We start from the raw sequence: 26,487 nt of genomic DNA on the forward strand, positions 1-26,487 counted from the left end.
ATCTGCCCTTGGAATTGCACTTGCATCTGTTGCATTGGCGATTGGATTTGCTGCATCATATCCTGCATCATCTGCTGCATCATCTGTTGCATTCGTGTTTCAAGGTCTCCTTCGTTCGATGCCTGTGGTTTGCCTCTTGTGTAGAGCAATACCTCGCAGAAAGAGGACTCGCATGCTCGAACGAGAAATCGGAACTGCTGAGAGTCTGGAGAGGCAAGCAAAACCGGACCCTCCCAACCAAAGAGGACCTAAAACTCAACGTCTACCTAGAAGGGACGCCCATGCCCGAAAAGACAACAATAAGAATTTTGGGCATGTGGGTTCAATCAAACCAGCGCAGTACTCACACTTTTACCCTACTGAAAGCAACAACGCTACAAGTCGCACGCATGATCACCCGCATCACTAACAGGCGACATGGCATGCCTGAAGAGGACACACTAAAACTAGTCAGAAGCCTAGTAGTTAGTCGAATCACGTACAGCCTACGCTACCAGTGCCTCAACAAAAGCGAAATACAACAAGCGGATGCCCTGCTACGCAAAGCGTATAAGACAGCGCTCCGACTACCACGCAACACGTCTACAGAAAAACTCATGGAATTGGGATTACATAACACCTTTGAGGAGCTACGGGAGGCGCAGCTTGAGTCGCAAAAACTCAGGCTGTTGCAAACAACGACTGGAAGAGCGCTCCTGCAGAGGCTCGGATACCGCGAGCAGATGCGAGAAATGTCGAGGACGGCAACGATCCCCGACGAGCTTCGCAAGACCCTCAAGGTAGCGCCAATACAAAAAAACAAATCCCAACCTCCATGGAGGCAGAAGAGCAGCGGGGGCCGAATTCATCGAGAAAACATACGCTCCTCAAGCCACGACCATGTATACATGATTTTAGTTTCGATACCTGGGCGCCGCCATGTTTGTTTTACTGGAGCGCCGCCTACCGCCGACGCCATCTTGGGCTGATAATGTGCAGCCGGTGGGCTGCAGCCGAAGCAGCGTGCGATCTGTGAAAGTGTCGTTCACCCGTTTTATTCCTGCCAAGCCTAGAAATTTTGGGTGGGCGTTCGCCTCGTGTCCATCCTCGTGTGTACTATGCCATTAGCTCCTGCAACAACCAACTGGGAGCAAGCGACCATTCCTCGACGCAGCGAACGATCAGCACGGTGGGTGCCATGCTCGCAGTTCACGCGTGCTTTTTTGTCGCCGGTTGCCTGTAGGGCAAACGTGGCACGGTGTTGCATATTAGAAAAACGAAAGCAAAATGTGTTGAGACACAAGATCGCGGAGGGCAATGATTATCAAGTTTTTCGTGGAGCGCAGTTTTTCATGAACGCTTTCGCTGCCTGCTTGGACATGGCGAGTGTAACAGTTTAGATGCTAGGCTTGCGACAGAGTACCACGTTTACAAACGGAACATTTTGGAAACAGTGAGTACATGACCGAAACGAATCTACTTCTGATGATTAGAATGTTTGTTTGCGGAGATACGCGCTATGAAATTGAAATTCGGCCCCTCCTGCCGCTTGCTGTTCGTACTACGAGCGATACAAGCCAGTTGACTGAAAGCGATTCGCATTCTCGCCTTCTCCGCTCCCGCCAGCACTTACTGGTGCACAAATACCATAAAATGTGCAATTACACGATCTAATAGGTTGGTACGCTAATGGAACGCTATTACCACTTACTGACAGGCATCGCCGACCTGTGTTGAGAATTCCAATCTCAATCTGGTCGGGGCACTGCTCAAGTCGCTGCGTTTGTTGTATCTCTGGCACGGCTATGCATAGTGTGGATTTTTTTTTACAGTGCATTCTATGCGATTTCAGTCGAATAATTTATTACAATGCATGGCAGAGTTTACCTTCCTGTGCATGCCGTGTATTTTTTCATCTTACGTTGCCATGGCTGCATTTTTTCTCACTTTGCAGTTGGGTAAAAGTTCATGCCGCCGCTTTTATTCATGCCATGCTGTGCAAATTAAATTAGTATTTTTGCACTAACGACATGTTTATTTTTTTCAGGTGGCGATTCCCACACCCTCCCGATATTGACGATCATGTGGGGCGGCGAAAAGAAGTTGTGGCCAAATTTGTGAAGTCCTCACATAGTGTACTGCTGAATTAAAATAGAGCTCTGCCAAGGCCGTCCAAATACTTGATCTCTTAAAATTATGCACAGATTATAGTTTGGTAACCCAGGCGCTGCGCTTCGTTCCGCGCCCGATATTAGGCACTGGCAGTGGGTTTGTTTGTCTCCATTTCGTTCACAAACTGCGCTAACGTTTTGCTTTTGATTGGCGCAAGTATTTTTTGTTCAACTATGTCCACTGCCAATGCAACTCGGGACCGGCGGAAAAGCGGTGAAGAAATGGACACCGCAGACGTGATGAGACCTTCGCATAACATGGTGCGCGTACATACTGGCGGCGTTTGTTTTTTCTACTTTCGTCTACTATTTCCGCAACCGACAATAAAACAGTGATGTCTAGAAGACGTTGGTGTTGCGTACAACATTGCTGCTTTTGTTGTACAGACGCAAACACAGCTTGACCGGTAGCTAAGCAGCCGCGGACGTTGCTGCGAGCGCCGGATTATCAGCCCAGGGGAGGACGGCAACAGTGGGGTGTCGCGCAGCGCCCGTGTTTGAGAGTATTTCTCCCTCTCTTGCCCGCTCCTCGTAAAATGGTGTATAGAGACGCGTCTTGGAGAGGAGGAGACACCAAAATCGCTGTGGCGGCGGTGGTCGATTCGTCTTTAAGCGATATAACCAGCGCGTCTCTCCGAGGCTGCACAGCTGCAGAGTCCGAGGAAGTAGCCGTTGCGCTAGCGGTGGCGGAGGGCTATAGAACCGGGCGGTCGCTAACAATACTCACGGACTCTCAAACAGCCTGCCGAAATTACATGACTGGCAGTATAGGTCGTCACGCGCTCCGTATACTCCTCGAAGCTAGCGACAGAATTAAAAACCAGGAAGAATAAAACAAGATCCCACAAAAAATTGTGTGGGTACCGGGGCACACGGGGGTGGCAGGGAACCTAGAGGCCGACAGGATAGCTCGATGATACATTACTTTCCGAGTATCCGACGAGACCGCGGAACTCTCGCCAGCACCCAGGGAATACTCGGCCATACTACAAAACTATAGAGGCAGAAGAATGCGATATTCCCCACCGCAAAAAGCTCTCAGCAGAGAGGAAGCTGTCACTTGGAGACAATTACAAACAGGCTCTTTCCCAAACCTACATATACTAAACAAAATGCACCCTACGATATACGCGGACAAATGTCCCTGGTGCGACGAAAAACCTACTCTATACCACATCACATGGGCCTGCCAAAACATAGACGTGGTACCTAAAATAAAAAAAAAAAAACTGAGCGCGGAGCAGTGTGAGACTGCTTTCCAGCGACCGTTGTGAAGACCAACAAGGTCTTGTACAGCGAGCTCAACGGGCGGCAGTGGCCAGCGGAGCCCTGGACTGAGGGCAACCGACCACTGATTAGAGGCGGACGACTTCGACAGAGAAGGCTTCTGGGGGTAGAACCAAGACGTCTCTGAAGATGCCCCCAAACCGCAGGAAAAACCTTTAGTGTAAATAAAGTTTTCCCTTCCCTTCCCTTCTGTCACTTCGCGTCACTTTCCAAAAAAAAAGCTGCCTACGATTACGTTACTTCCTAATGCGAAATTAGAGCGGAGGTCATCAGCCGTTCCAGCTTTTCGATAGATTGAGGCAAATAATTCGAACAAGACATGCATGTACAATTACAGACAACTTATTTTTCACAAATATTCCTTATTCTAGAAACACTCCCCTAACAGTTCTTGGTTATCATAAAGGAAGCTTTGTGGTCGGAGAAATAGATACGCATGTGCTCGACTTGCTGCGAAAATGCCTGGTTCTCAAAGACGAGGTCTGTGCAAGTATTTCGCGAAGTTGTCACAGCCGTGGGAGGCGTTACGAGCGACAGGAACGGGATGTTCTCCTGCATAAGTTGTACGAAATTCGTGTCTGTCTTTATATCTACATTAAAGCCCCCACCCACCCTGCCACCCTGGCAGGTGGCAGTTAATGGCTGATCGCGAGAGTTCGCTCACCGTTGTCAGCGCTAACGCATGCAGCCCACATCTCTCTCTCATTACCCCACGTACTTATAAGCGCGATTCAGGCGTTCACTGACCCAGGGCGCCATTATGCGCACTTTTTTTCCATAAAGTGATCGGAGCGTAAGACGTCGACGCCACCGCCAATAACAAAATGAACACCAATGGCCCATTGCATCAGCGCCGCGTTTCTGGCACAACGTTGTCAGTGCCTGCAGCCCACATCTCTCTCTCATCATTGACTCGACAGGACAATTGGAGGGCTAACCAGATACGTCGTTATGGGAACCGGCTCTGCGAGAAAGGCAGGGGTTAGTCGCGACGTTATGAGCGATCATATAGGGGATAGCCCTCATGACTCCAGCGATGAGGCGTTCCATCGCTGTCTCCAACGGGGTGTCAGATTTGGCATGAAGACGTTAACGTTATCGAATGACCTCTTGAGGTCGAGGACAATGATCACACTCTCTCGCTACTTTGGCACGTTGCTAAGAACTTTTTCATTGATGAGGACAAAGACGTCTTGCGTCGATAGCTTGGGCCAGAAACCAAACATTGCATGTGGCGTGACGTCATTCTCCTCCAAAGAGCTTTGAAGCCTGAGCGTAACGAACCTCTCGCACAGTTTGTCTAAGGATGAGGTCAGTGAGATAGGCAGCAGATTCTCCAACCTCGGCTTCTTGGCTGGCTTCGGGATGGGGATGGTCTCTGCCTGCTGCCACTATTCCTGCACAGTCTCTGCCCTTCAGCGGTCACTAAAAATTTCATGATGCTCTGAATCTGCCCCCCACCCCCCTACCCCTAGCGTTCTTATAATTGCGTTTCCGATCTTGTCTGCTGCCGCCATCGTGTCCTTGACCACCATTCTGACCGCCGCGTAGACACTGCCGCACTTGGCGATCTGCCGAGCTGTGTCTGGCAGCTTACTGTGAGGGTTCTGCCCACCGCTAAGCCGCCTGCCTGCTTGCTAACCGCAACTGATCGTCGATCGATCTGTTTGATTCATGGCAGCTGGCGGGGATCTCCAAAATCAGGCCCTTAGTCGCTCATGCATGTCGACGTTTAAAGTGTGCAACAGGAGGCAGTACCTGCTCGAAACCACTCACAAGCAGCCACGGTTATTACGATCGCGCACAGCATGATAGAGCATTTCGTACCAGAAGTCGCCAAGGAACTTTAGAGGTTTCTTTTCCTCGTGGAGGAAGACACGGCTTACAATGCGTTTTCATGATGCGTTTATTGAAATTTGCATGAGACCCTTTTTCAACAAGGGCTTCCGTGTAGACGGGCAACTGCTTTATTTGCCTGAAAATAAATAAACACAAACGTGAGTGCGTTGCTTGCCTTCCGCAACATCTAAAAGAACAAAGCATTCCTATTTGGCTATAGAGTCTCATGTCTTCGAGGAGCAGGTCTTGGTCCACTTATACTTCCTTTAAAAGAGTAATGAAGGACGTTTCAGGCACGGTTAAGCATTGTGTTATAAAGGAAGCATTCTGGCTAGCCACAGATTCCACAGGATTGATGTACAATCTTTGTGAAAAGTAACCAGGCTGCATGGTTTTGCTTCTCAGTCGCATATTTAAACTATTACGCCAGCCCTCAAGCTCCAAATCTCTGTATGGTAAGGAGAACCCCTGCCCTCACCGTAAAAGAAACCATGCAGCCTGGTTACTTTTGACAAAGTCTGTACATAATTTCTAAAATAAAAAATCACCACGCAAAGCATATTTAAGTATTAAATAGTGTAGAAGGAGCAATTTCCATGGCACTTTCAAAATGCGCTTTGGGAGTTATGTGCGCGGTATATGGCGAGCACATACCGTGTACCAGCCGAAGCTTTTTTCCAGGCGTCAAGGATTAAAAGATTATAAATGCGTATAAACAATGAACTTTCAGCAAAGAATGAATATGAACTACCACATTTCATATAAAAGTTTACATGAACATGCGTAAGATTAACGGCAGTATAAAGATCTGTTAGGGAGCAGAAAATCTGTGAAGACGCAGTAGCCAATAACGAACAAACCAAGTGATAAAAATGTAGGCGTTCGCGGGTTGTTACCTCAGAATTTAATAAGAGTATTGTTGCCTCTGTTCGCCTAGTGTTCATAATATTTGAAATCTTGTAACATAAACAGAACAAAACTTCATATTCTCGGCATTGTTTATTTGCGAAAAGCTGCTGTCATGCATGGTCTGTTCCAATCGATGTAATAGGCCCGTCAGGTTTAACGTGCTTCGGACCACCCTTAAAAATTTTTTTTAACACAGTCCATAGACTCTCTGCAGACAAATACTAAAGACAAGTCTAGAGGGAATACAAATGCTATAGACAGTCTATACACAAACTTTAGAATCATGGCCATACACTTTTCATAGACTTTTCGCTATAGCGAGAGCGCGGTTTCCTGACTGCTACTCTCTACCACTTGGACTCGGGTCCTCTAACAGAGTCCAACGTTCTGGGGCCTTGTACACAACCTTCCTCACAAAGGAAAGCGTTGAAAGCGCTCCTGAGATTCTTAAGGGACTCGGGGTTGTATTCCCGTCTATAATCTTTAAGTTTTTTGAGCGTGCCCTCTGTCCCCGTGACATAGTGGTCGAAGGACACTTGGAAAAATCATTTCATTGCCGCTCTTTTTCCTTTTACACCCTTTGTACCCCTTCCCAAGTGTAGGGTAGCCTGCTTAGCTTCGCCTGGTTAACCTCCCTGCCTTCCCGTCCATTTCTCTCTCTCTTTCTCTATAGACAGTATATTGACAATGAATAGACAAAAATAAATATCTACAGGAAGGCAATAGAGTCCACAAGAAGTCTATAGACTGCCTATAGACCAGTTTAATGAGGGCACTTTTCTGTTCCGCTAGTTCCTGCGGTTTAGCGAGGGTCGGTTTGCATTCATTCCTCGTAGCACTGGCACCTCCTATGGAGGAGCTGCTTGTATACTCTTATCGCTGGCTACTAGCAGCTGCCGGCTTCATCCGTTTTTCCTGGACTACTGCGCAAACTTACAGAGTACGTTGTCGATGTCCTTGAGTGCGGCCGCTAGGTAGGATCCTCCAAGCGAGGAGACGTCGGTGCGCTTGACGAGGTCGCACACTAAAGCCACGATCTTGGTCTGTGGCGCATTGGGCAGAGCGTTCTTCACCAGGCACTAAGGGAGAAAGGCATAAATAACGGCGGGGAATGAACTAGGCTGTTCAACACATTCTCAAAAAATGTTAAGCTTGTGATGATGGAGGACGGAGCTTCCATTGTTTGTTATATCATTTCGTGTTGTGCATCAAGTCACATTCAGTAAACTATAGCTTTAATATTTATTCTTACAGTTAAGTTTGGCCTACAGAGATTGGTGGCTTTCCCGGTAAAATACAAAATTATTCGCAGCTTTCTTTTTCCGTTGCCATTGCTTCTAATTTGTGTTGGTAGATTTAAGGGAAATGATATCGTAGAAATGTTCTGAAACCTTCCCTGTGTTGTGCTATCGTTGAAGTTGTACAGCAGTCTATAGAAGGCTTATACCAACTAACGAAATTAATTCTTTGCCGTGAAGTTGCCGATTTAATTCAGAGGTGCCGACCCTACGGCTAGTCTCATATGTGCGGCTGTGCCGCTCACCGGGTGTCTATGATTTTAGTGCGTGTTGTAAATCTCTGTATGAGTGCGCAAAATATAGCGCATGATAGGTAAATCAGTGCCCGTGCTGGAGAAGGTGGCGTTTTAGTGGGCTAAGTCAACAATTCAAACGTTAAGAATGGTCGAGAACTTACCAACACGAACTTTACGAGAGGAGACACTAGGCTTGTCTGAAATCAAGATAAATAAATATTTATTTCTTTATTTTTTTTTACTTCACAATGTAAAACAGGCACTCGGGCGACATCTGCTAGCATTCAACTTTCCACTTTTTATTTCGCTATTTAAAACAAACAACTGAAAGTAGATTTGTTTTTTCAATTTACCGACGAATTGATAACAAATTTGTGAGGGCAACATTCAATTAGTCGAAACCGTAAGTGCCAACGTGACTAGAACTGAATACTTAATTCCAAAAGGATAACATAAATAATATTCTCACACTCGGAACAAGCAAATGAATGGTTAAAATGCGACCATGAATCCACGAGGGAATCAATGAATACAGCCTAGGAATTGCGTATGGGTGTTACAAAATATTTCTGGGTAGCTTTCTTTTCATAAAAAAAACCCCTCGAAGAAGATTGTTTATACCTGGTTTTCTGAAAGTACAAAAAATCTAAGTACGCTTATATGCCTGTGTTGAGTCACTTGGACAAGCCAATGTACGAAGAATGCAGTCGAATTGAGTGTCTCAAGAAATAATTGTCCATATTTTGCTCAAAATCGTCAACGACAGCCATAACAACAGCTTTGTTGAAAATATGGGGACACTCACACTTGATTTCTGGCAGTCGGTTCCGAAGTCACTGGTGCACTGGTTAAGTAGAATAACAGCAAATAAGGGAAAACAGCATTAAGCACCAAAAATCGTACATCACAGATTGAGGCATTAGGAAGAAATAGATGATATGGTTATGAGTATCTATGGAGCTAAAAACGGAGTTCGTGTACGAAATACTTTAGTATCTCTGCGGAAGGTTCCTGAACCCTATTAGAGTGGGTTCAGAAGTTGTTTTGAATGGCGAACTGAAGAATGAACTCTTATTTAACTGCACATTTCTTGTCACCACTGAAAAATATGCTCTGATTGAGAGCGGCTGCCATGTTCATGCTTACGGAATCCGTGGAACAACATCGGCGACCGCGGCAATGCAAGTAGATAGCTAGGTGTTTCTAGTTTTCCGGTATGCTAAATCTTTCTGAGAACTTTTATTAATGCGAAAACATTTTGTGGCTCATCGGCAATGAAACACGATGTTCAGAATGAGTGGCGTCCTGAAACCCACGTGACCAGGCAAAGAAAAATAAAACTCCTTCCTAAGGTGCTGGGAATTGAGCCCAGGAATTTCATAGTTGCGAGGAAATCCCGCAACCTAATAGCCGCGAAATCGCGCTGCTACGTGGCGAACAAAGGTGCACATAGTACATGCGTTGCCTTACGACTGTATGGTAATCAGTAGGCGTGCCATTAGAAAGGGGAAAAAATAAGTATAAAACAAAAAATTAAATGAACAATAAAAATGCTTTCTCATTCAAAGCACTTCAGTACTTTAAGTGTCCTTCGTGTTTTTTATCTTTGAAGTTAGCTTTACAGGCCCGTGTACTTTCCGATATCAGTGCACGTTAAAGAACCCCAGGTGGTCGAAATTACCGGAGCCCTCCACAATGGGCTCCTTTATAGCCTGAGTCGCTTTGGGACGTTAAACCGCCACACACCACTTTATTTTTTCTGCATCTCGTGCAATGATATGCGCGTTCGCGTCAAGCATGCCAGGCATGTTTGGGGACCCTGTATATTGTAGCTGTTGTATGGCTTAGGACATCGGTGGATTTTGTCAAGGCGTTCCTAGAGCTGTCGCCCTGTTGCTGCAAGCTGTTCATCAGCGTATGGAAATAACGTTGCAGATTTTTTTCTCGTTTACGCTGTTTAGACTCCTTACCTTTCCCACAGCAGTGCTGGGCAGAGAGACTGGGAAGGTTCCTTTAGTGCAGCGGGTCAGTTGGACGGTGCCTGGCTTTGTTTGGTCGACTGAGTTCTTGAAATCCTTGGCCACTTGGGGAAAGAAGTAAAAGAAGTAAAATTCAGTGCGTCAACTTGTAGGCAATTTTGCAGCATTACCACTGCCCGAGCGTCTCTCTAGGGGTTCAGTATCTCATTTATGATTATAACCGGCATTTGTATGGCTTCTTATATAACTTTTGCTGTGATGCATTGACCTTCAATCTTGAGGAGGTTGTTAAAAAGCATTCGGTTGCACATAGCACTGGCTAACTTTAGTCGCCAATAGGTACGTTATGGTTGGTATTAACATGCGTCAGAAGACTGTGTTACAGCTGCGAACATGTAAAGCATTGATGCTGCATAAATTTTAGTTTCAGCGCTGCTCAGTGTTGGATGAAAAAGTGAGAAAACACTGATTGCCTACAAGCTTCATGAGAAGCTTAGCCTTCGTCAAGACGCACCGGGCAGCTGTTTTAATCCTGGACTAAACGGTGGAATATTGCAGCGCCTTCAAGGCCCCCACTATAACCTCGATCGTCACTCATGACTATAATGCTCGTTCCTCAACAAGAGGTAACAATGTTAAACCAACTTAGATGTTTCCGGCGTTGCGAACCCCTCTGCAATGAAAAGGAGGCACCAGAAGTTGGATTCTTTTTGGGAGTCAATAGAAAAATGGTTTTAAGACGTATGTATAAGAATGGCAATAGCTTTAATAGCAAGTATAAGCATGTTTTTAAGTTTGTTTTGCTTTTGATTGAGTGCTTTATAGAACTGTGACAAGATTAGGTCTTTCTGTCTTGAGGGCGCAGACGGTGACGTTCAACCACAGCCCTTTGCTGTGCAGCTGAAACTACTCCAATTGCTTCAGCATACAAATGGGATATACAAATAATTTAAGAGGTTGCTATTTGATTATGGGTTTAGAAAACTTATAAGCCTGTAACAATGGCAAAACGAGACATCATCTCCACCCCTCCAGACCACGAGAGGTTTGAAGCCATGGCGATTGGAGTGACTCACATTACAAGGGCAGAAGCAAAATTCAGTGCCCTCTACATTTTTTGACTGACACATGGAGGCGAATTACTTCCTAGGTATGCGCAGCACATTTCTATGAGGAATCATTTTTAGGGTCCCTTTAAAAAGTGGCTTTCACGCTTTTGAAGCAGAGCGACGCAGGCCGACTGGGCGATTTCGAGCATACATTGCTCATTGTTACTTCTGTTGTGTTCTCTTAGCTCCCAGTAGGAGGGAACATAATGGCCTGCTGCGTAAACATTTCACAAGGTTTCATCATCATCATCATCAGCCTGACTACGCCCACTGCACGGCAAAGGTCTCTCCCATGTCTCTCCAGTTAACCCTGTCCTTTGACAGCTGCACCGTATTTCCGCAAACTTCCTATTCTCATCCGCCCACACAACTTTCTGGCGCCCCCTGCTACACTTGCATTCTCTTATCCATTCCGTTACCCTTAAAACCTGCTGTTATCTTGCCTTCGCATTATATGCTCTGCCCCGTCCAATTTCTTCCTTTTAATTTGGACTTGGATGTAATTAATCCGCGTTGGTTCCCTCACCCACTCCGCCCGCTTGCGGTCTCAACGTTACACCTATCATTTTTCTTTCCATAGGTTTTCTGCCCCGTAGGTGAGTACCGGTAAGATACAGCTGTTGTATACTTTTCTCTGAAAGTTTTTGATAAACTGACATTCATGATCTGAGGGAAACTGCCATATGCGCTCCACCCCAACCTTAATCTTCTAGTTACTTCCCTCTCATGATCCTGATCAGCGGTCACTACCTGCCCTAAGTAGACACGTTCTCTTACTACTTCCAGCACCTCGCTACCAATTGCGAACTGCTATTCCCTTGCTAGACTGTTGAACATTACTGTGGTTTTCTGCATGCTAATTTTTAGCCCCACCGTTTTGCTCTGCCTGTCTAACTTATTGATCTTGCTTTGCAATTCATCTCCTGAGTGACTTAGCAAAACAATGTTTAAGTGGCCTGGAATCATGACCGTACAGTAAGCGAACTATTAATAACATCATCCTTAATGTGAGTGCAAGAATAGCAGTGGTCGGCAGAAAGTGAGGTGGGCGGATGAGATTAAGAAGTTTGCGGGGATACGGTGGCCAGAACTGGCAACGGACAGGGTTAATTGTAGGGACATGGGAAAGGCCTTTGCCCTGTAATGGGCATAGTTAGGCTGATGACAACGATGTGATTGGTCGACCTAAGTAATAGAACGCACTGCTAATGGCTCTCCACTGTATGCGTTTCTTGAAGTGAACTTTGCGGTATTTTGAGCACAGTGGAGATTTGCGTGGCTATGAAAAGGGAAATATACCGTGGTAGCTAGGGGCATACCTCATGTAGAAACACCGGGAACGGTGAGAAATCAGACTACTGTTGACGTAATTGTTTTGAGCATGAGTGTTACATCAACCATAAGAATAAAATACCTCTCTGGGAGGCTCTGATTTTACAACAGTGAAAGGAAGAAAACTGCTCTTCAAAATGCGAAGCGTATGCTTATGGTGACAACTGACGTGCTGTTACTTGTGGAGGGTTCCATGTGTTCCGCTTAGCTCATAAAGCATGTATTACTGGGTTTATTGCATAAGATTTGAAAAGCACAGCCATTGTGGCTTAAGCATGTAGCCAGTCACTCTATTCGCTTTTTTCGGCCCGAACACTTAACAAAAGAAGAAAAGGCGATGGCGTTAAGGGTCTTGCTCAGCGGAGAAACCGCCGTGCATTGGCGTGTCAATAAAATCGGGATTCATCGAAAAGGTCGTGACGTCATTTCCACATGACCATGCTTGGGTGATCCAAACACCCCCCAACGATCACACAGCACAACAGTGATGAGAACACTACGCAATTCCTCATTGGCCGACAGCTTTCTGACGTCAATTCTACTGTGGCAAGTTTTTTCGACTTGGTTAAGGGAGGCTTTGTGTGTCTTGTGCTAAAAAAAGAGTCGGAAAAATAGAATAAAAATAAAATAACTAATTATGTCGGCGAAGTGATATGGAAAGAGAACCTCAGTCCACTGAAGGGACCCATAAACTACATAGCGTCGTGTCCTGGAGGAGGCGGAGCTTAAGTGTCCTCCAACTTTGTTTTGTGGCTTCATAAAACGATGAAATGTAGAAGAACATACATGCTGGGCTGTTCCGGTTGGTGGTTGCGTTGACGAGCGCGTAGATGACGTCGCCATAAGCGACGACTACGTCAGCAGCCTTGTTCAGTTCCTTGAGGGCGTCGTACACGCACTGCAAATTATTAGAATCCTTCATTAGCTGATTACTGATTAATTAGACATCTAACATAGAGGAAGGTTACATAAATTTCACACATCCTTAGAAAACAACCTGGGCTAAAACAATGTTTCACGACGACGTAGACTGCAAGTTATGTTTCTCAAACATTTTGGCGTCATTGAGAAGCAAGGTTAATTATAGGTGATAAAAATCTGACTGTTGACCTCAGTACTGCGTGAAAATGGGCTGAACGCAGAGCCATTTATATTTCCTTTAAGGGTTGTTTCGAGAGAGCACTACGTCGCACGATTTTGCGCTACTTTGTTCGCGTTAGCAGCGTGTGCTGGCACCTCGTTTTGAATGTGCGACATCTAGAAATAAATTTTTCGATAATGGCACAGCGTACAAGGAGAACAAAGGAATGGTATTTAAGCCGGATCTTTCAAATTCACAGGTTTTGCCGTTGGGCAGGGATATTCTATTCGCACGTTATGAGTAATTATTACGCACTGCTCGTTCTGCTGTAATCACGGTGTCGGCCCTCGTTCTGCGCCAGTCAGAACAAATCCGACAATGTAGAACTGAAGAATTAAAAGAAAACAGCCGCCAGTGTGCTTCGAACCTACGCCCTCTGCTTACCAGGCAGGTACGCAACGCATAGGCCACGAATGACCGTTGGTTGGAGCATGTTAGAGAAGCACCAAATGAGAGTGTCGTGGTGTGTATGACTTTGTAACATTTGTTTGGGATGTGCACCAACGTTATAGTAATTAAAACGTAAAAACGAATATAAATATGCTAATCAGGAGTCAGGAATTGCGCGGAATGAAAAGGCGGTGTTATGGTGCGTTACTGTACTGAAACAAATGCGCTGTAGTGCATAAGTATGGAGTGGTGTAGTAGGTCGTGCAGTGTAACCTATTAGGTGATTGATAATCGATAATAGGGATTGATGAAGGGGAATCGGTAATGTGATAGGTAAATAAGATCGTAATTGTGGCTGTGATCGGTCATCAATAAAAAGAGATCGGAACAAAACGAGAAATACGGAGAAGGCGCTATCGCGTCTACTTTTAAGGTGAAGCTTAAGCGTCCTCTTAATTCTTGATACAGCTCTGTGTTCTACATTTTGAGACGGAAAACTGTTTGCCAAATAGTTGAAGTGGTAATCAGGGTATGAAAGTATTACCGTCACTATGGGCTTCACAGCGTCGATGGAGGCCTTCGGAAGACATGGAAAAGAAAAAGTGGACAGTCAGTTTTGTTGCAAGACAACCTCCTGCTATAATGTAGCTTTAACTGTTCGAAATTTCCCGCTATATGAACTCTTAGTAGGAAAAAAGTAGAATATTTTGACGTATAATAATCGCATCAGAGGATGAGTATAGATTTAAAAACACTGACGATTTGGATTAGTTTTGTGGATATCTTGCAGTACGCGGTCTGTTGGGCCAATGTTTTCTTTTGTACTTGCCTTTCGTGAAAGTGCTTGTATAAATTTGTTAACTTCGTTTTTGTTTTCTGCACTGCACAACTTTCTCCCTGTTCCTTGTTGTTTTGAATTTCAAAGAGCTGCTTTGAGCAATCAGATTCACTTTGTTAAATCTCATACATGTAATGCCCACCTGCAAGGGTCTCAACTAGAGACTGGCAGTATTCCAAATAAATAAATAAAAATAAAGATAGCGCTCTTCTGGAAATGTTCCGAGTAAATGTTACCGGCCCATTAGTAATCAGAACAAATATTGATGCAGGTAGAAACCTCAGGAAAGCCACTTACCTGTGAAGGGTTGCAGGTTGTGCTGACTTGGCTTAGACACTGCAGTGGAAAGGCAAAAGACATTTGTTCGATTTACAAGCGACGCACCAAAAAACTTTCAGCACTTCGAAAAATACATTAACGAACTCTATAACCTAAGTAATTACCTTAACATGTTGGCAGCAAATAATGTTTGCATACAAGACATCTCAAAGAAACAGTTATTATCTGTCATGTGCATTCTCTAATCCATTGTGGCATCATTGTAAATAGGTTTGGCGTATTGAATTGTATATTGTTCCTATTATTTATGAGCATCTATGTTGTTGTGTACGCGGCCAGGGTTACACAGTTGTTGTCCTTTTTCTTTCTTTCTTCTTTTGATGGGGATATTAAGCACACCTTAAGTCTGATGTTCGCGAAACACACTGCTGTCGATGTATTCATGGGGCACTGGGTGCTACTTCAAGCTGCTTTACGCAGCTTTTTGCCCAGTGTCCCCTTTCTCCACTGTAATGTGTGTGGAGAAATAAACTTTCAATTTCAGTTTCAAAATATCTCCTGGATGATAATTTAGAAGTAAGCAGGATATGTAGTATTGAAGTTTCCTCTTCAGAATGCTCACTTGCGCTTTGTTCAGCCCTTGAACATGTTCGATGAGACAAGCTGCGGTGAAGCAACGTCATCGCTGCGGCGACCCGCATTGGGAGAATGCGAAAACAATGACGCCTCCTCGGCACTCTTTGCCTTTCTTTGCCTCTCTTTATCACTTTCTTTTTCTTTGTTAATTAATTTAGGCGCTGAATTAGAGCAATTATCTTATGCTTTTATTAAAGATCAATCTATTTACTTTTACTATACCTTTTTATCTCAACCAACTATTTTGCTTTTTCAAATTTGGCACCGTGGTTACTACCTCGTCCACTTACTATATTGCCGTCTAGCCTATTCAACCGACCAGTGGTCTTTGCTGATAATTAATTAACTAATTATTCCATGTAAATGAGATTTTTTGCTGAATCAATTATCACTCATAAAATTCATTTGATTTCATTTCAAATGTGATATTCACTCTTTCGCCATTTTTTCCACTATTTTGCCCTCCACGGCAGTTTTTCCGCAGACTCACTCCCGTCCACTCACGTTTTTTCGGCATTTTTGGTTGTAATTAATTAACTAATCATCTAATCGACATAATTTTTTTTTGCACAGGATCCTTACATCATCTTCTTTCGGTTGCAACCACTCGCTTGATGCGCTCTTTTGAGAACGCCACAAATGCTGCGGACATGTTTTGCGGACACGTTTCGGTGGCACGACAACCCCACCGCCATAGCCTAGAAATACTTCCGCATTAAAAGACATACTTGTCGTTTTGTAAGTTTTTTCGTACCCTCTTTCTATGCACAGAAGGTACCCCCATTTCTTAACCTTCCAAAGCACAGTGGCGCAGCAAAAGACGAGGACACAAGGGACGAGAGACGAACACCACGAGCGCTAACTTTCAACAAATGTTATTCTCCTGAAGCAACACATTTATACGCCAGAAAACAGGAATAACATGTGCCAACAGTATCAGTTCCTTAGAAAAGCGAGCTCTTTATCTGAGAGGAGAATGGAAGGTGTGCTTACACACGAGCATCCTGACCTATTTATCTTTTCAGCTTCAATGATTTCGCGCGTTACCCTTTCTCTGTTTTTTCCTATAACCACGCTTTTATCAAATAATAATAAAAGGAAAAACAGAGAAAGCGTAACGCGCGAAATCACTGAAGCTGAAAAGATAAATAGGTCAGGATGCGCGTGTGTAAGCACACCTTCCATTCCCTTATCAGATAAAGAGCTCGCTTTTCTAATGAATTGATATTGTTGGTACATGTGATTCCTGTTTTCTGGCGTATAAATGTGATGCTTCAGGAGAATAAAATTTGTTGGAAGTTAGCGCTTGTGGTGTTCGTCTCTCATCCCCTGTGTACTCGTCTTTTGCTGCGCTACAGTGTATTGGAACTATGTACCAACAAGCCCAAAAAGCCACGCTTCTTCACCTTGCCTCCGATCTCCCTGCTTTTAGATCTAATAGATTTAGCAGAGCGTGGCCTGCGGCCGCCACTGCGATCCGCTTCTGCGCTCCGCCAGTGCACACACGCTGGTTGGTTCCCGACACCGCAGGCGTGACCGCAGCTGGCCGGCACCTGCTGACATCTGGCGTCCTCAGTGCAACCTGCGCCTGCGCAGTAGCTCCCCGTGCAAGCGAGTGATGACATGCTAATTACCTCTATCATGTATAATTTTCCGCATTGGTTCTACGATCGGTCTGAAGCTAATAGTCACCCAAACCAAGGAGGATGTGGAATGTCTTTTTTGGAATTTTTATCAATGGGAGGTCATAACAGCACACGAAAAAACAATCAAATGCCAGCGGTGGGACGCGAGCACAAGGCCCCTGAATTTCTCGTCTGGTGCTCTTTTAACTGAGCTACGGCAACGGTTGTCCAATCTTTTGCTTATGGGCGTATTTATGTGTAGTGTAACCGAACCTTGAGAGTGTTCACCAGCGCCACTCTCGTCCATAGCTGCAGACATGGTATGTCCTGTATTACCGCGAGTGCCAAGTAGGAATGTGGTCGAATCTAAAGGGCGGAAGCTGTGCGAGAACCCTCTTTCCTGCCTATTGCATCAAGACTGCCAGATTTGAGGCATTCGATAAAGAAAGTTATAAACCTTTTTGGATTCCCTTGTCTGCTGAATGCGATGGGACTGGTGCGCCTACGGGATGCTGCCGCCAGGTGGCAGCGAATTTGTGAGACGGCAATGTGCGAGTGATTACGGACGGAGTGGAATAACGTTTTCAACTAACAACTAACTATTATCATGGCGTAGAAGACATGACCATGTTTTCTTTTTAAAATGAACCGAAAAGTTTTGACGCTTATGTTGGCACACACACGTGATGTGGGCACGGAGCTTCGAGGAGTAAAGCGGCATGAAAGGGGAAGTTTGCTGCTTTCTCACTGCAGAGGTATTTTCGTGCTACGGCCTTTCCGGCGCTGCCCATAGTAAAGCCGCAAGTCGGGACAGTTGGTGTTGGCTCATGTCGGACAGAATGTTACTGTGTTAAGAAGACGAAGACAACCACAGGACATGCGCAGAACATGCATGACATGCAGGGGGTGCCCGTGACAGTCGCGCTAAGAACGCATACCTTCTTGAGGTTGTTCACGTCCGGTATGCTGACATTCTTGCAGGAGCCTGCAGAAAACGAAGAGGAAAATATCACAAGATTGGACAAGATAGGGTCAGCCATCAGACTAATGCGACCAAAGTGTGATATCGGCAAGACGACTTTGAAATCACGCGAAGCGCCAAATCGTTTCAGTGCCAAAGTACTACCTCATGACATCAAATCGGCTCACCCAGTTTGTGTGAAGCTTCACCTTGAGGGTGACCTTGGCCCAGCCATAAATAAATAAATAAAATAAATACTGCCGCATCTGGGACTAGAACCTGCGGCGGCGCATAGGGCTCACCTTCGCTAGACAGTGCACGAGACCCTTATGCTATCAACGCATCGTGTTAAACTGCAACACTCTCTCACGCTGTGCATTGCAAACCTTCGTTTTCGTCAACTAATACTACTGGAATGAAGAGGATCTTGTGCCGACGACGACTACGCTGAAGCTCTTGAGGCGGCCGGCTGACGCTTGCGATTTAGAACTACTTGTGATCCTTCCTCTAGCCCTGCGGGGTCACTGATTGTTTGTGCAAGAGTCTTCGTCGCCAGCGCATCGCACGTGCCACTAAACCACCCTTCACTTCTATCGCACTAATATCGCACTTCTATCGCAATTCTATCGCCAGACGTGTCGACTAAGCAAAGCAAAACCATAAGCCAACCAGGCTAAACACATGGTCCAGCACGTCTACACAGATTAACTACGTTGAAACCCTATCACACATTTTTCTTAATATGACCGGGAAGCAGCAATTGACTAAATGCTTGATTAAGTAGCTTCTCAAGTTCTTCAATGTTTTTTCAAGTATTGCTTCCTCAGTAATTAATTCAAGCTATTCAGTCACACGAAGATAATTCTTGCGATCATTGTGGCACGGCTGAAAAGCTTGGTTAATATCATCCTCATGGCAGTTGCGCCGCTTAGGTCAGCGGCGAAGGAAAAACTTCCATGCCAAAACATTTTTGCGCAATCAAAAGCTCAAAAAGATTCATAAAAGATTTCATAAAACAAGCGGCGGCCCATCATCCGTGTCTCGCAGCGAGCGACTGAGTGACGGTGTTCTGACGCGCTGTGAACCATGAGCGCTGAGGGGAAATTGATTTGGTTTCATGGCGTTTAGCGTCCCGCAGCAACTGAGGCTATGAGGAAAGCGTTAGTGGAGAGCTGCGGATAGTTTCTAACACGTAGGGTTCTTTACCGTGCACTGACATCGCGCAGTACGCGGGCCTCTAGCGTTTCGCTCCATCCAAGTTCGACCGCTGTAGTCGGCATCGAACTTACGGGTCAGCAACTAACCACCATAACCGTTCACTCCCCGCGGTGACTGTGACGAAAGAGCCCATGCACGTGCTGACGAATTCCCTCTAGTTTACTCAGAATCTCTTCTCCCGCGCCCTCGGTAAATGTTCCCGACAAGGACTACGCGAAACTGGCCCGGCACTCCACGAAAAAGTAGAGGTGTAAATAGGTGAAGCTTTAAGCCAAAGTTGGAACACCTTTGTGCTTTTTGGTCGACATGGACAAGAACTGGCATTATTCTCGAATACGTTCCGAGCTTTGCGTTACTTTTTTTTACGTTATAGTCATCCCTCCTTGCCCTTTATCTTGCAATAATTTTCTCTTTCTCATATCTGATTTTTCTTGTGTCTGCCCTACTTCTTACTTGCCTTAATACTTATTCTTCCACCTTGCTAAGAGTACGAAACTCCGCACCACAGGGCTGTTTTTACTGCTCGAGAACACCCGTAGAAGTCCTCCTTAATATCAAAATTACGCTAAATGGGGATGAGAAATGCAGAACTTCCAGATGCGAAAGCGCAAGAAGATCTGTAGCAAATGCTAGCAAAGCTTGAGACCAAAATAAACATCTGCCAATGTCAAATGAGGAAGAAGTGGCTGGTTATAGTTACTACATGAATAAACAAAACGCATGTTAACTTAAAAGGGCAAACAGAGCGACATATTACAAAAAAATGATACAGACTCGAGATTAACTAATAAACAGTGAGAAACCTCCCGAATAACCACAAAAATGAGAGATGTGCAATAGACATTTTACCGGTTGTGCCGGCAGCTGATACGCTTCCAAAGAAGCCCAAGCCAAAGCACAGGAAAATTGCTAAGACCCTCATGTTTTGAGATATGCTGCTGAAAAGAGAGCAAAAGGCGGGTTTGAATACGATGTCTCGAAGCTGGTCGTCCGAAGTGTGGATGAAATGCCTTGAGCACCAGTATTTAAGCCACACAGAGTTGCTTTGGGCTGCCACTAGGCTGGTCAACGGCGCCGATAAATTAATCTCGTGCACAGAAAAAGAAGAAGGCGCTGTTCCTCGCTATCCATGTGACTAACCTTTATTTCCTCTTGGTTTAAAAGTAACCTGCAGTTCTCCGCTAGGTTTCTGAACTCACTTGTGCTTGTCTCTTGTACTTGGCCCTTTGTTATTTTAGCGTAGGCCAGACAATTGTGTCCTAACGGCATCTCCTAAATCACGCACGTGGAAGGACGAGGCACTAGAAGCGCTATTTCAAGCCTTTTGCTTGTGGTCGTTGCAGTAGTACCGTTAAATTTCCAACTTTATTACGACCGAGCCCGAGACTGTTTTAGCTGCTACGCTCGTAAGCCCTTCAGCTTTGGGCGCTTCCGGCAGACGCTTGTTTTGTTTCTGAGACCAGTACATGGCCGTTTAGAAGGTAGTTTGGGTTTGGGTAGTTTGGGTTAAGAGAGTTAACGTCCCAAGCAATGGCGTCCGCAGGAATTTTTCCAGTGGTGGGGCACCCGATGGGCGGGGGTGGGGGAGGCGGTAGGTTAGCACCAAGAATTAACTGTTTGTGGTCTAAAATACGCACAGGAAACAAAAATTAGAAACAGCAAATTAGTGCTAGGCTTGGATAACATACATTGGATTTTATTCACGAACAAAGAATTGAACTTAATAAGCAGAATCCGGAAAGTTAATATCACCTAAGCGTGCTAATCAAGCTGTGTAGTTGCTTTCTAGTAGTGCATAAAAATATCTGAAATTCCAGGGGGGGGGGATTGCCCTTTCTTCCGGGGTCCCATGGTCCCAAAGCAATTCAGGCTATGAGGGACGCCGTAGTGGAGGGCTCCGAAAATTTCCACCACCTCGGGTTTATTAACGTGCACTGACACCGCACAGTACACGGGCTTCTAGAATTTCGCCTCCAAGAAAGTACTTAGAAGCAGCGATGAATTTTAACTGGGGCCAACGACTTTGTAAAATTAAGCTGGCTCACTGCGTTTCGCGCGCATGAGCTCGCTTCCATTTTGGAGATATACGTCATGGTACACATTTTCTTACTGAGCATTAGTTTCCTCTACTAATCTCCAAAAAGGACTAAGCCTGCTTAGAGCTGTGTCATGGGCTCTAAAAATAAAATTACTTTAAAGGATTACGGGAGTCTTCTTACAAAATTTCGGAACGATTTTCATGGACATGGGAATGTTTGCTATGAACAGTGAACGCGAATTAGAAGATATGTTAAATACTGTGACAGACAAGCACGAAAAATGAACAAAGAAGAGCTTCAGCTTGTTCCAAGTTTCTGCACTAGGGGAGTGGAATAGTCATTAGCATCCACACGAGTGAAGTCATATGGCTAGAAAAGAAACGCCTACAGCTTTCTTCGATACTTCTCAGTTACCGAAAAAAAAGACGACACCACTCCTGCGTTTGTGTTTGTTGGCAGTCTTACAGGACTTAAAGGACTGTAAAAAGTTGTGAAAAGTATCATCATCATTATCAGCCTGACTACGCCCACTGCAGGGCAAAGGCCTCTCCCATGTCTCTCCAACTAACCCTGTCCTTCGCCAGTTGCGGCCACAGTATTCCCGCAAATTTCTTAATCTCATCCGCCCATCTAACTTTCTGCCGCCACCCGCTACGCTTGCCTTCTCTTGGAATCCACTCTTAAGGACCAGCGGTTATCTTGCCTTCAAATTACATGCCGTGCCCAAGCCCACTTCTTCCTCTTGATTTCAACTAGGATGTCATTAACCCGCGTTTGTTCTCTCACCCACTCCGCCCGCTTCCGATTTCTTAACGTTACACCTATCATTTTTCTTTCCATTACTCGGTGCGTTGTTCTTAACTTAATCTGAACCCTGTGTTAGCCTCCACGTGTCTGCCCCATAGGTGAGTGCCGGTAAGATGCAGCTGTTGTGTACTTTTCTCTTGAGGGATATTGGTAAACTGCCATTCATGATCTGCAAGAACCTGCCATATGCGCTCCACCCTATTCTTATTCTTCTAGTTATTTCCCTCTCATGTTCCGGATCAGCGGTCACTATCTGCTTTAAATAGACATATTCTTTTACTATTTCCAGCACCGCGCCATCACTTGCGAACTGCTGTTCTCTTGCTAGACTGTTTAATGTTATTTTGGTTTTCTGCATGTTAATTTTTAGCCCCACCGTGTTGCTCTGCATGTCTAATACATTGATCATGCTTTGCAGTTGATGTCCTGAGTGACTTAGCAAGGCAATGTCATCAGCGAATCACAGATTACTTAGGTGTTCTCCATTAACTCTTATCCCCACTGTTCCCATTTCAGGTCGCAGAATACCTCCTGTAAACAGGCGAGATCGTGTATCCCTGCCGGACACCCTTCCTTATTGGAATTTTATTGCTGACTTTATGGAGAACTATGGCAGCTGTGGAATCATTATAGATATCTTCCTATACTTTCTCATAACACTCTTCTCCACCCTGATTGCGCAGTGCCTGCATGACTGCTGTGGTTTCTACTGAGTCGAATGCTTTCTCGTAATAAATGAATGCTATATATAGGGGCTGGTTATATTCTGCGCATTTCTCTATGACCTGATTGACTGCGTGAATATGGTCAATTGCCGAGTATCCTTTACGAAAGCCTGCCTGATAATTTAGTTGATTGAAGTCTAAGGTTGTCCTGACCCTATTAGCGATTACCTCAGTAAATACCTTGTAGGCAACAGACAATAAGTTGATCGGTGTGTAATTCTTCAAGTCCTTGAGGCCTCTTTTCTTATGAACTAAGATAATGTTAGCGTTTTCCCAAGCTCTCGGTACACTCGAGGTCACTAGGCATTGCGTATACAGGGTGGCTCGTTTTTCGAGCACAATGCCTCCTCCGTCCTTCAACAAATCTACTATTACCTGATCCTCACCAGGTGCTTTCCCCTTTTGTATTGCTCCTAAGGCTTTCTATACTTCATTCTTCGTTACTGGCGGGATGTCCCATTGCTGTGCTCTACTGCCTCTCTCAGTAACTATCTAATTGCAACCGCTACTGTATAGATTTGTGTATAACTCTTCGGCTACATTAACTATCTTATCCATATTGCTAATGACATTGCCCTCTTTGTCTCTTATCGCATACATCTGGTCTTTACCTATGCCCAGCTTTCTTCTCACTGATCTTAGGCTACCCCCGCTCTTGAGAGCATGCTCGATTTTCTCTATGTTAAACTTCCTGATGTCGGCTACCTTGCGCTTATTTATTAACTTCGACAGCTCTACGAGTTCTATTCTGTCTATAGAGTTAGACGTCCTCATGCTTTGAGATGAGGACGTCTCAGGACGTCTCAGGATGAGGACTAATGAGATCTTTAGTATCCTGAGATATCTTCCCGGTATACTGTCGAACCATCCTACCGCCTACTTCTATGGCGCACTCCGTAATGATATCTGTGAGACGATCGTTCATTGTTTCAACATTACGGTCGTCATCTTCAGTTAAAGCGGAAAAGCTGTTCTACAGCAAAATCCTGAGTTCATCTACTTTTCCTCTCAATGCTAACTCGTTAACAGACTTCCGCTTTACTAATTTCCTCCGCTCATTTTTTAAATCTAAGCTAATACGAGACCTTACCATTCTGTGGTGGGTACAACGGACCTTTCCGAGGACCTCCACATCCTCTATGATGCCAGGGTGAGCGCACAGTATGATGTCTATTAGAAAAGCAACACGGCTAAAAAACTCCTAATTTCAGGTGGGACCTTTGTTTGAAAAAATATAGGTCTTTGCGTTAACGTGACACGGAAGCTCAGCGTTGTGTCAGGAATTGAATGGCGTTGCTATTCCTTTCTGGAACGACAACGATGCGATGCCAAACTGCAGTTACAAATGTAAGTGGCGAAAATACGGAAGGACCTCTTCCATTGGCTTATGTTTGTTTTCTTTCGGCGATAATAACATGCATGCAGGGTTTTTGGAAGCGGTTAATAATTTATGCTTAGAGGTTTTCAGGTAAAGATTTTATCAATACTGCAGATTGGGCGAGTTGGTTAACATACATCTTGAAAAATTTTAGCGCGAAAAACACGGACAGAAAGAGTAGACGACACGAGCGCTGACTAACAACTGGAAGTTTATTCGAAAACACGTAGAATTATAAAGGAAGAAAGTGCGATAAAATCGTTGGTCAAAAACCAAAAGAAGAAAACTAAACACCACAGTCACCGCCAGCTCCTGCTATCAAGGCGCAAAGCACTTGTCCAGATAAGCTACCTCTTTTTCCCGTATAGCAACAGACGGTTTGGCCACGCACGTGTTATGAGCCTTGGCGGTACTATATGCCTCGTAAATTTCCCTACACAACACGTTGTCATGCTTGTACACAATCGTAGTGTTGTCAAGGTACGGCGAGCACTTGCAGGTCCCGAGGTCCTTGCACTTTTGAAAGATTTTATGCTGCTTTCAAGCAGGTTGAGATCAGAAAATTTTCACATTAGTGGTGTTTTTAGGTCAAGGTTTTCTGGTTTCGAAGTGTATAGCTCTGGCAGTCTTCTTGTTATATGCAGTGTTGACATATGTTAATAAAAACTTCATGGTCGACCGTGCGCTCTGCTAGCGTCGCCGACAAACATGTATGGGAACATGTCTGTCAAATGAAGTATTGGTTTTCGATTGCTCGCGCGTTTCCACATTTTACTAAAGCTGTCACCTTACTACTTCTTGTCACCGCCATGTTATGTCTTATGAACGCGCCGGATATGGGAAGGACTCAACATCCTTTTTTGGCTCATTTATCTAGCAGGTAAGTGAATTAAAGCGCCATTATGTTATTGATGCTTGCGACGCTGGCATTGTATGTCTGACTGAAACATGGCTATCGGCGAAGATGAATAGCTGCGAACTGCTTACCTGTAAAAAGCGCTATAACATTTATCTTTGCGACAGGGGGTCTAGATGTGGCGGAGGCGTGCTTGTAGGTGTTACTGATACTGTTGCGTCTTTTCCGATCCACCATGGTTCCCTAAATCGTTAAAACGTCTCTGTAATAAGAAAAAAACGCGTGTTCCGCTTTGCAAAACTAACCGGTACCCAAGAACATTGTACTGTTTATCAAGCCGCGGCGCTTGAATATAAAAGTGCACTCAAGGATGCCAAAGATGTATTGCTAGATGACAGATTACCTTGCCCTTTAATAAATAACCGTAAGCAATTTTGGAGTACAGTTAACAAAAAAAGACAATTCATCCATCAGCTTTAAAGACTCCAGTGACGAGCTAAGCCAACCTAATGATTGTGAAACAGTCCTAAACAGTGTATTCGTTTCAGTTTTTTCCAAAAGTCTGTGCTCTGCAACCTTTGCATATACCATGCCTGACTTTTTATTGATGAATTATGATCCTGCTGGAGTGGAAAAAATTATCGAAAAACAAAAAAGTTTCTTCATCATGTGGCGTTGACAGTATTAGTTCTATGTTCTTGATTAAAAGCAAAGTGTACAGCGCAATAATACTTTACTTTCTCACCTATTTCAGCAACCTCTCGAAACATCCTGCACACCAGGTGACGGGAAGGTCGGGAAGGTGATTTCCTTGCATAAGTCTGGTGATCAACATTTCCCTCATAATTATCGACTCATCTCACTTACCAGCATTACGTGTAAAATTACTGAGCGTGTTATTTACTCTCACCTTGCACCATTCCTTGATTCTAATGCCTTTTTTACTAACAGCCAGCATGGATTTGGAAAGTTGTTTTCTTCTGCTTTTAACCTTCAAGCATGATGTATATCTATGATGTAAACCTAGACCCTAACATTCTTAGGTGGCTGCATTCGTTTCTCACTAATCGTTCACAATTTGTCACCGCTAATAACGCTTCCTCCTTCACTTCTTCAGTTGGATCTTGAGTGCCACAAGGCTCTGCTCTAGGGCCTCTGCTTTTTCTGATATACATCAATTACTTACATGACAAGCTATGTTCAACAATAAATATTTCTGAAGAAAACTGCGTCATATACTGCGAAATTGGCAGCGACTCTGTTATAGCTCATCTTCAATCGTATATTAATCATGGTCTTGAATAGACTAACAAATGGAGCATGGAACTAAACATAAAAAAAATGCAAGTACATGCGTGTTTCTTGTCGTAACACCACATTACCTTCATATCGCCTTAATTATAGTAGCCTCCAGTCTGTGTCTTTTTATAAATATATAGGTCTATTTATTTCTCA

The 26,487-nt window shown here is 44.6% G+C and overlaps 1 protein-coding gene across 1 annotated transcript; it reads right to left on the reverse strand.

Annotated features, from left to right (window-relative positions):
• Nucleotides 1–7,105: 7,105 nt before the first annotated feature.
• On the reverse strand, nucleotides 7,106–25,269 carry LOC149327381 (uncharacterized). Its single transcript, XM_089564855.1, has 9 exons — nucleotides 25,164–25,269; nucleotides 17,987–18,033; nucleotides 14,806–14,844; nucleotides 14,215–14,247; nucleotides 12,926–13,037; nucleotides 9,690–9,802; nucleotides 8,525–8,563; nucleotides 7,881–7,916; nucleotides 7,106–7,264 (listed from the first exon to the last, which is right to left on the reverse strand). The coding sequence occupies exons 1-9, from the start codon at nucleotides 25,267–25,269 to the stop codon at nucleotides 7,106–7,108; spliced, it is 684 nt and encodes a 227-aa protein (XP_089420981.1).
• Nucleotides 25,270–26,487: the final 1,218 nt, after the last annotated feature.

Source organism: Amblyomma mixtum, chromosome 10, assembly GCF_055824585.1.
Source record: "Amblyomma mixtum isolate Tamu chromosome 10, ASM5582458v1, whole genome shotgun sequence".
NCBI lineage: Eukaryota > Metazoa > Arthropoda > Arachnida > Ixodida > Ixodidae > Amblyomma > Amblyomma mixtum.

Bases quoted from the DNA above. Each gene is read 5' to 3' on its own strand.
- LOC149327381 (XM_089564855.1), bottom strand. From the start codon at position 25,269: ATGGTGGATCGGAAAAGACGCAACAGTATCAGTAACACCTACAAGCAC. The intron at 13,038-14,214 runs GTAATACTTTCA...AATAATTTGCAG, and splicing joins CTGTGAAGCCCATAGTGACG to TGCGTGTACGACGCCCTCAA. The intron at 7,265-7,880 runs GTAAGTTCTCGA...TTTCTCCCTTAG, and splicing joins CTCTCGTAAAGTTCGTGTTG to TGCCTGGTGAAGAACGCTCT.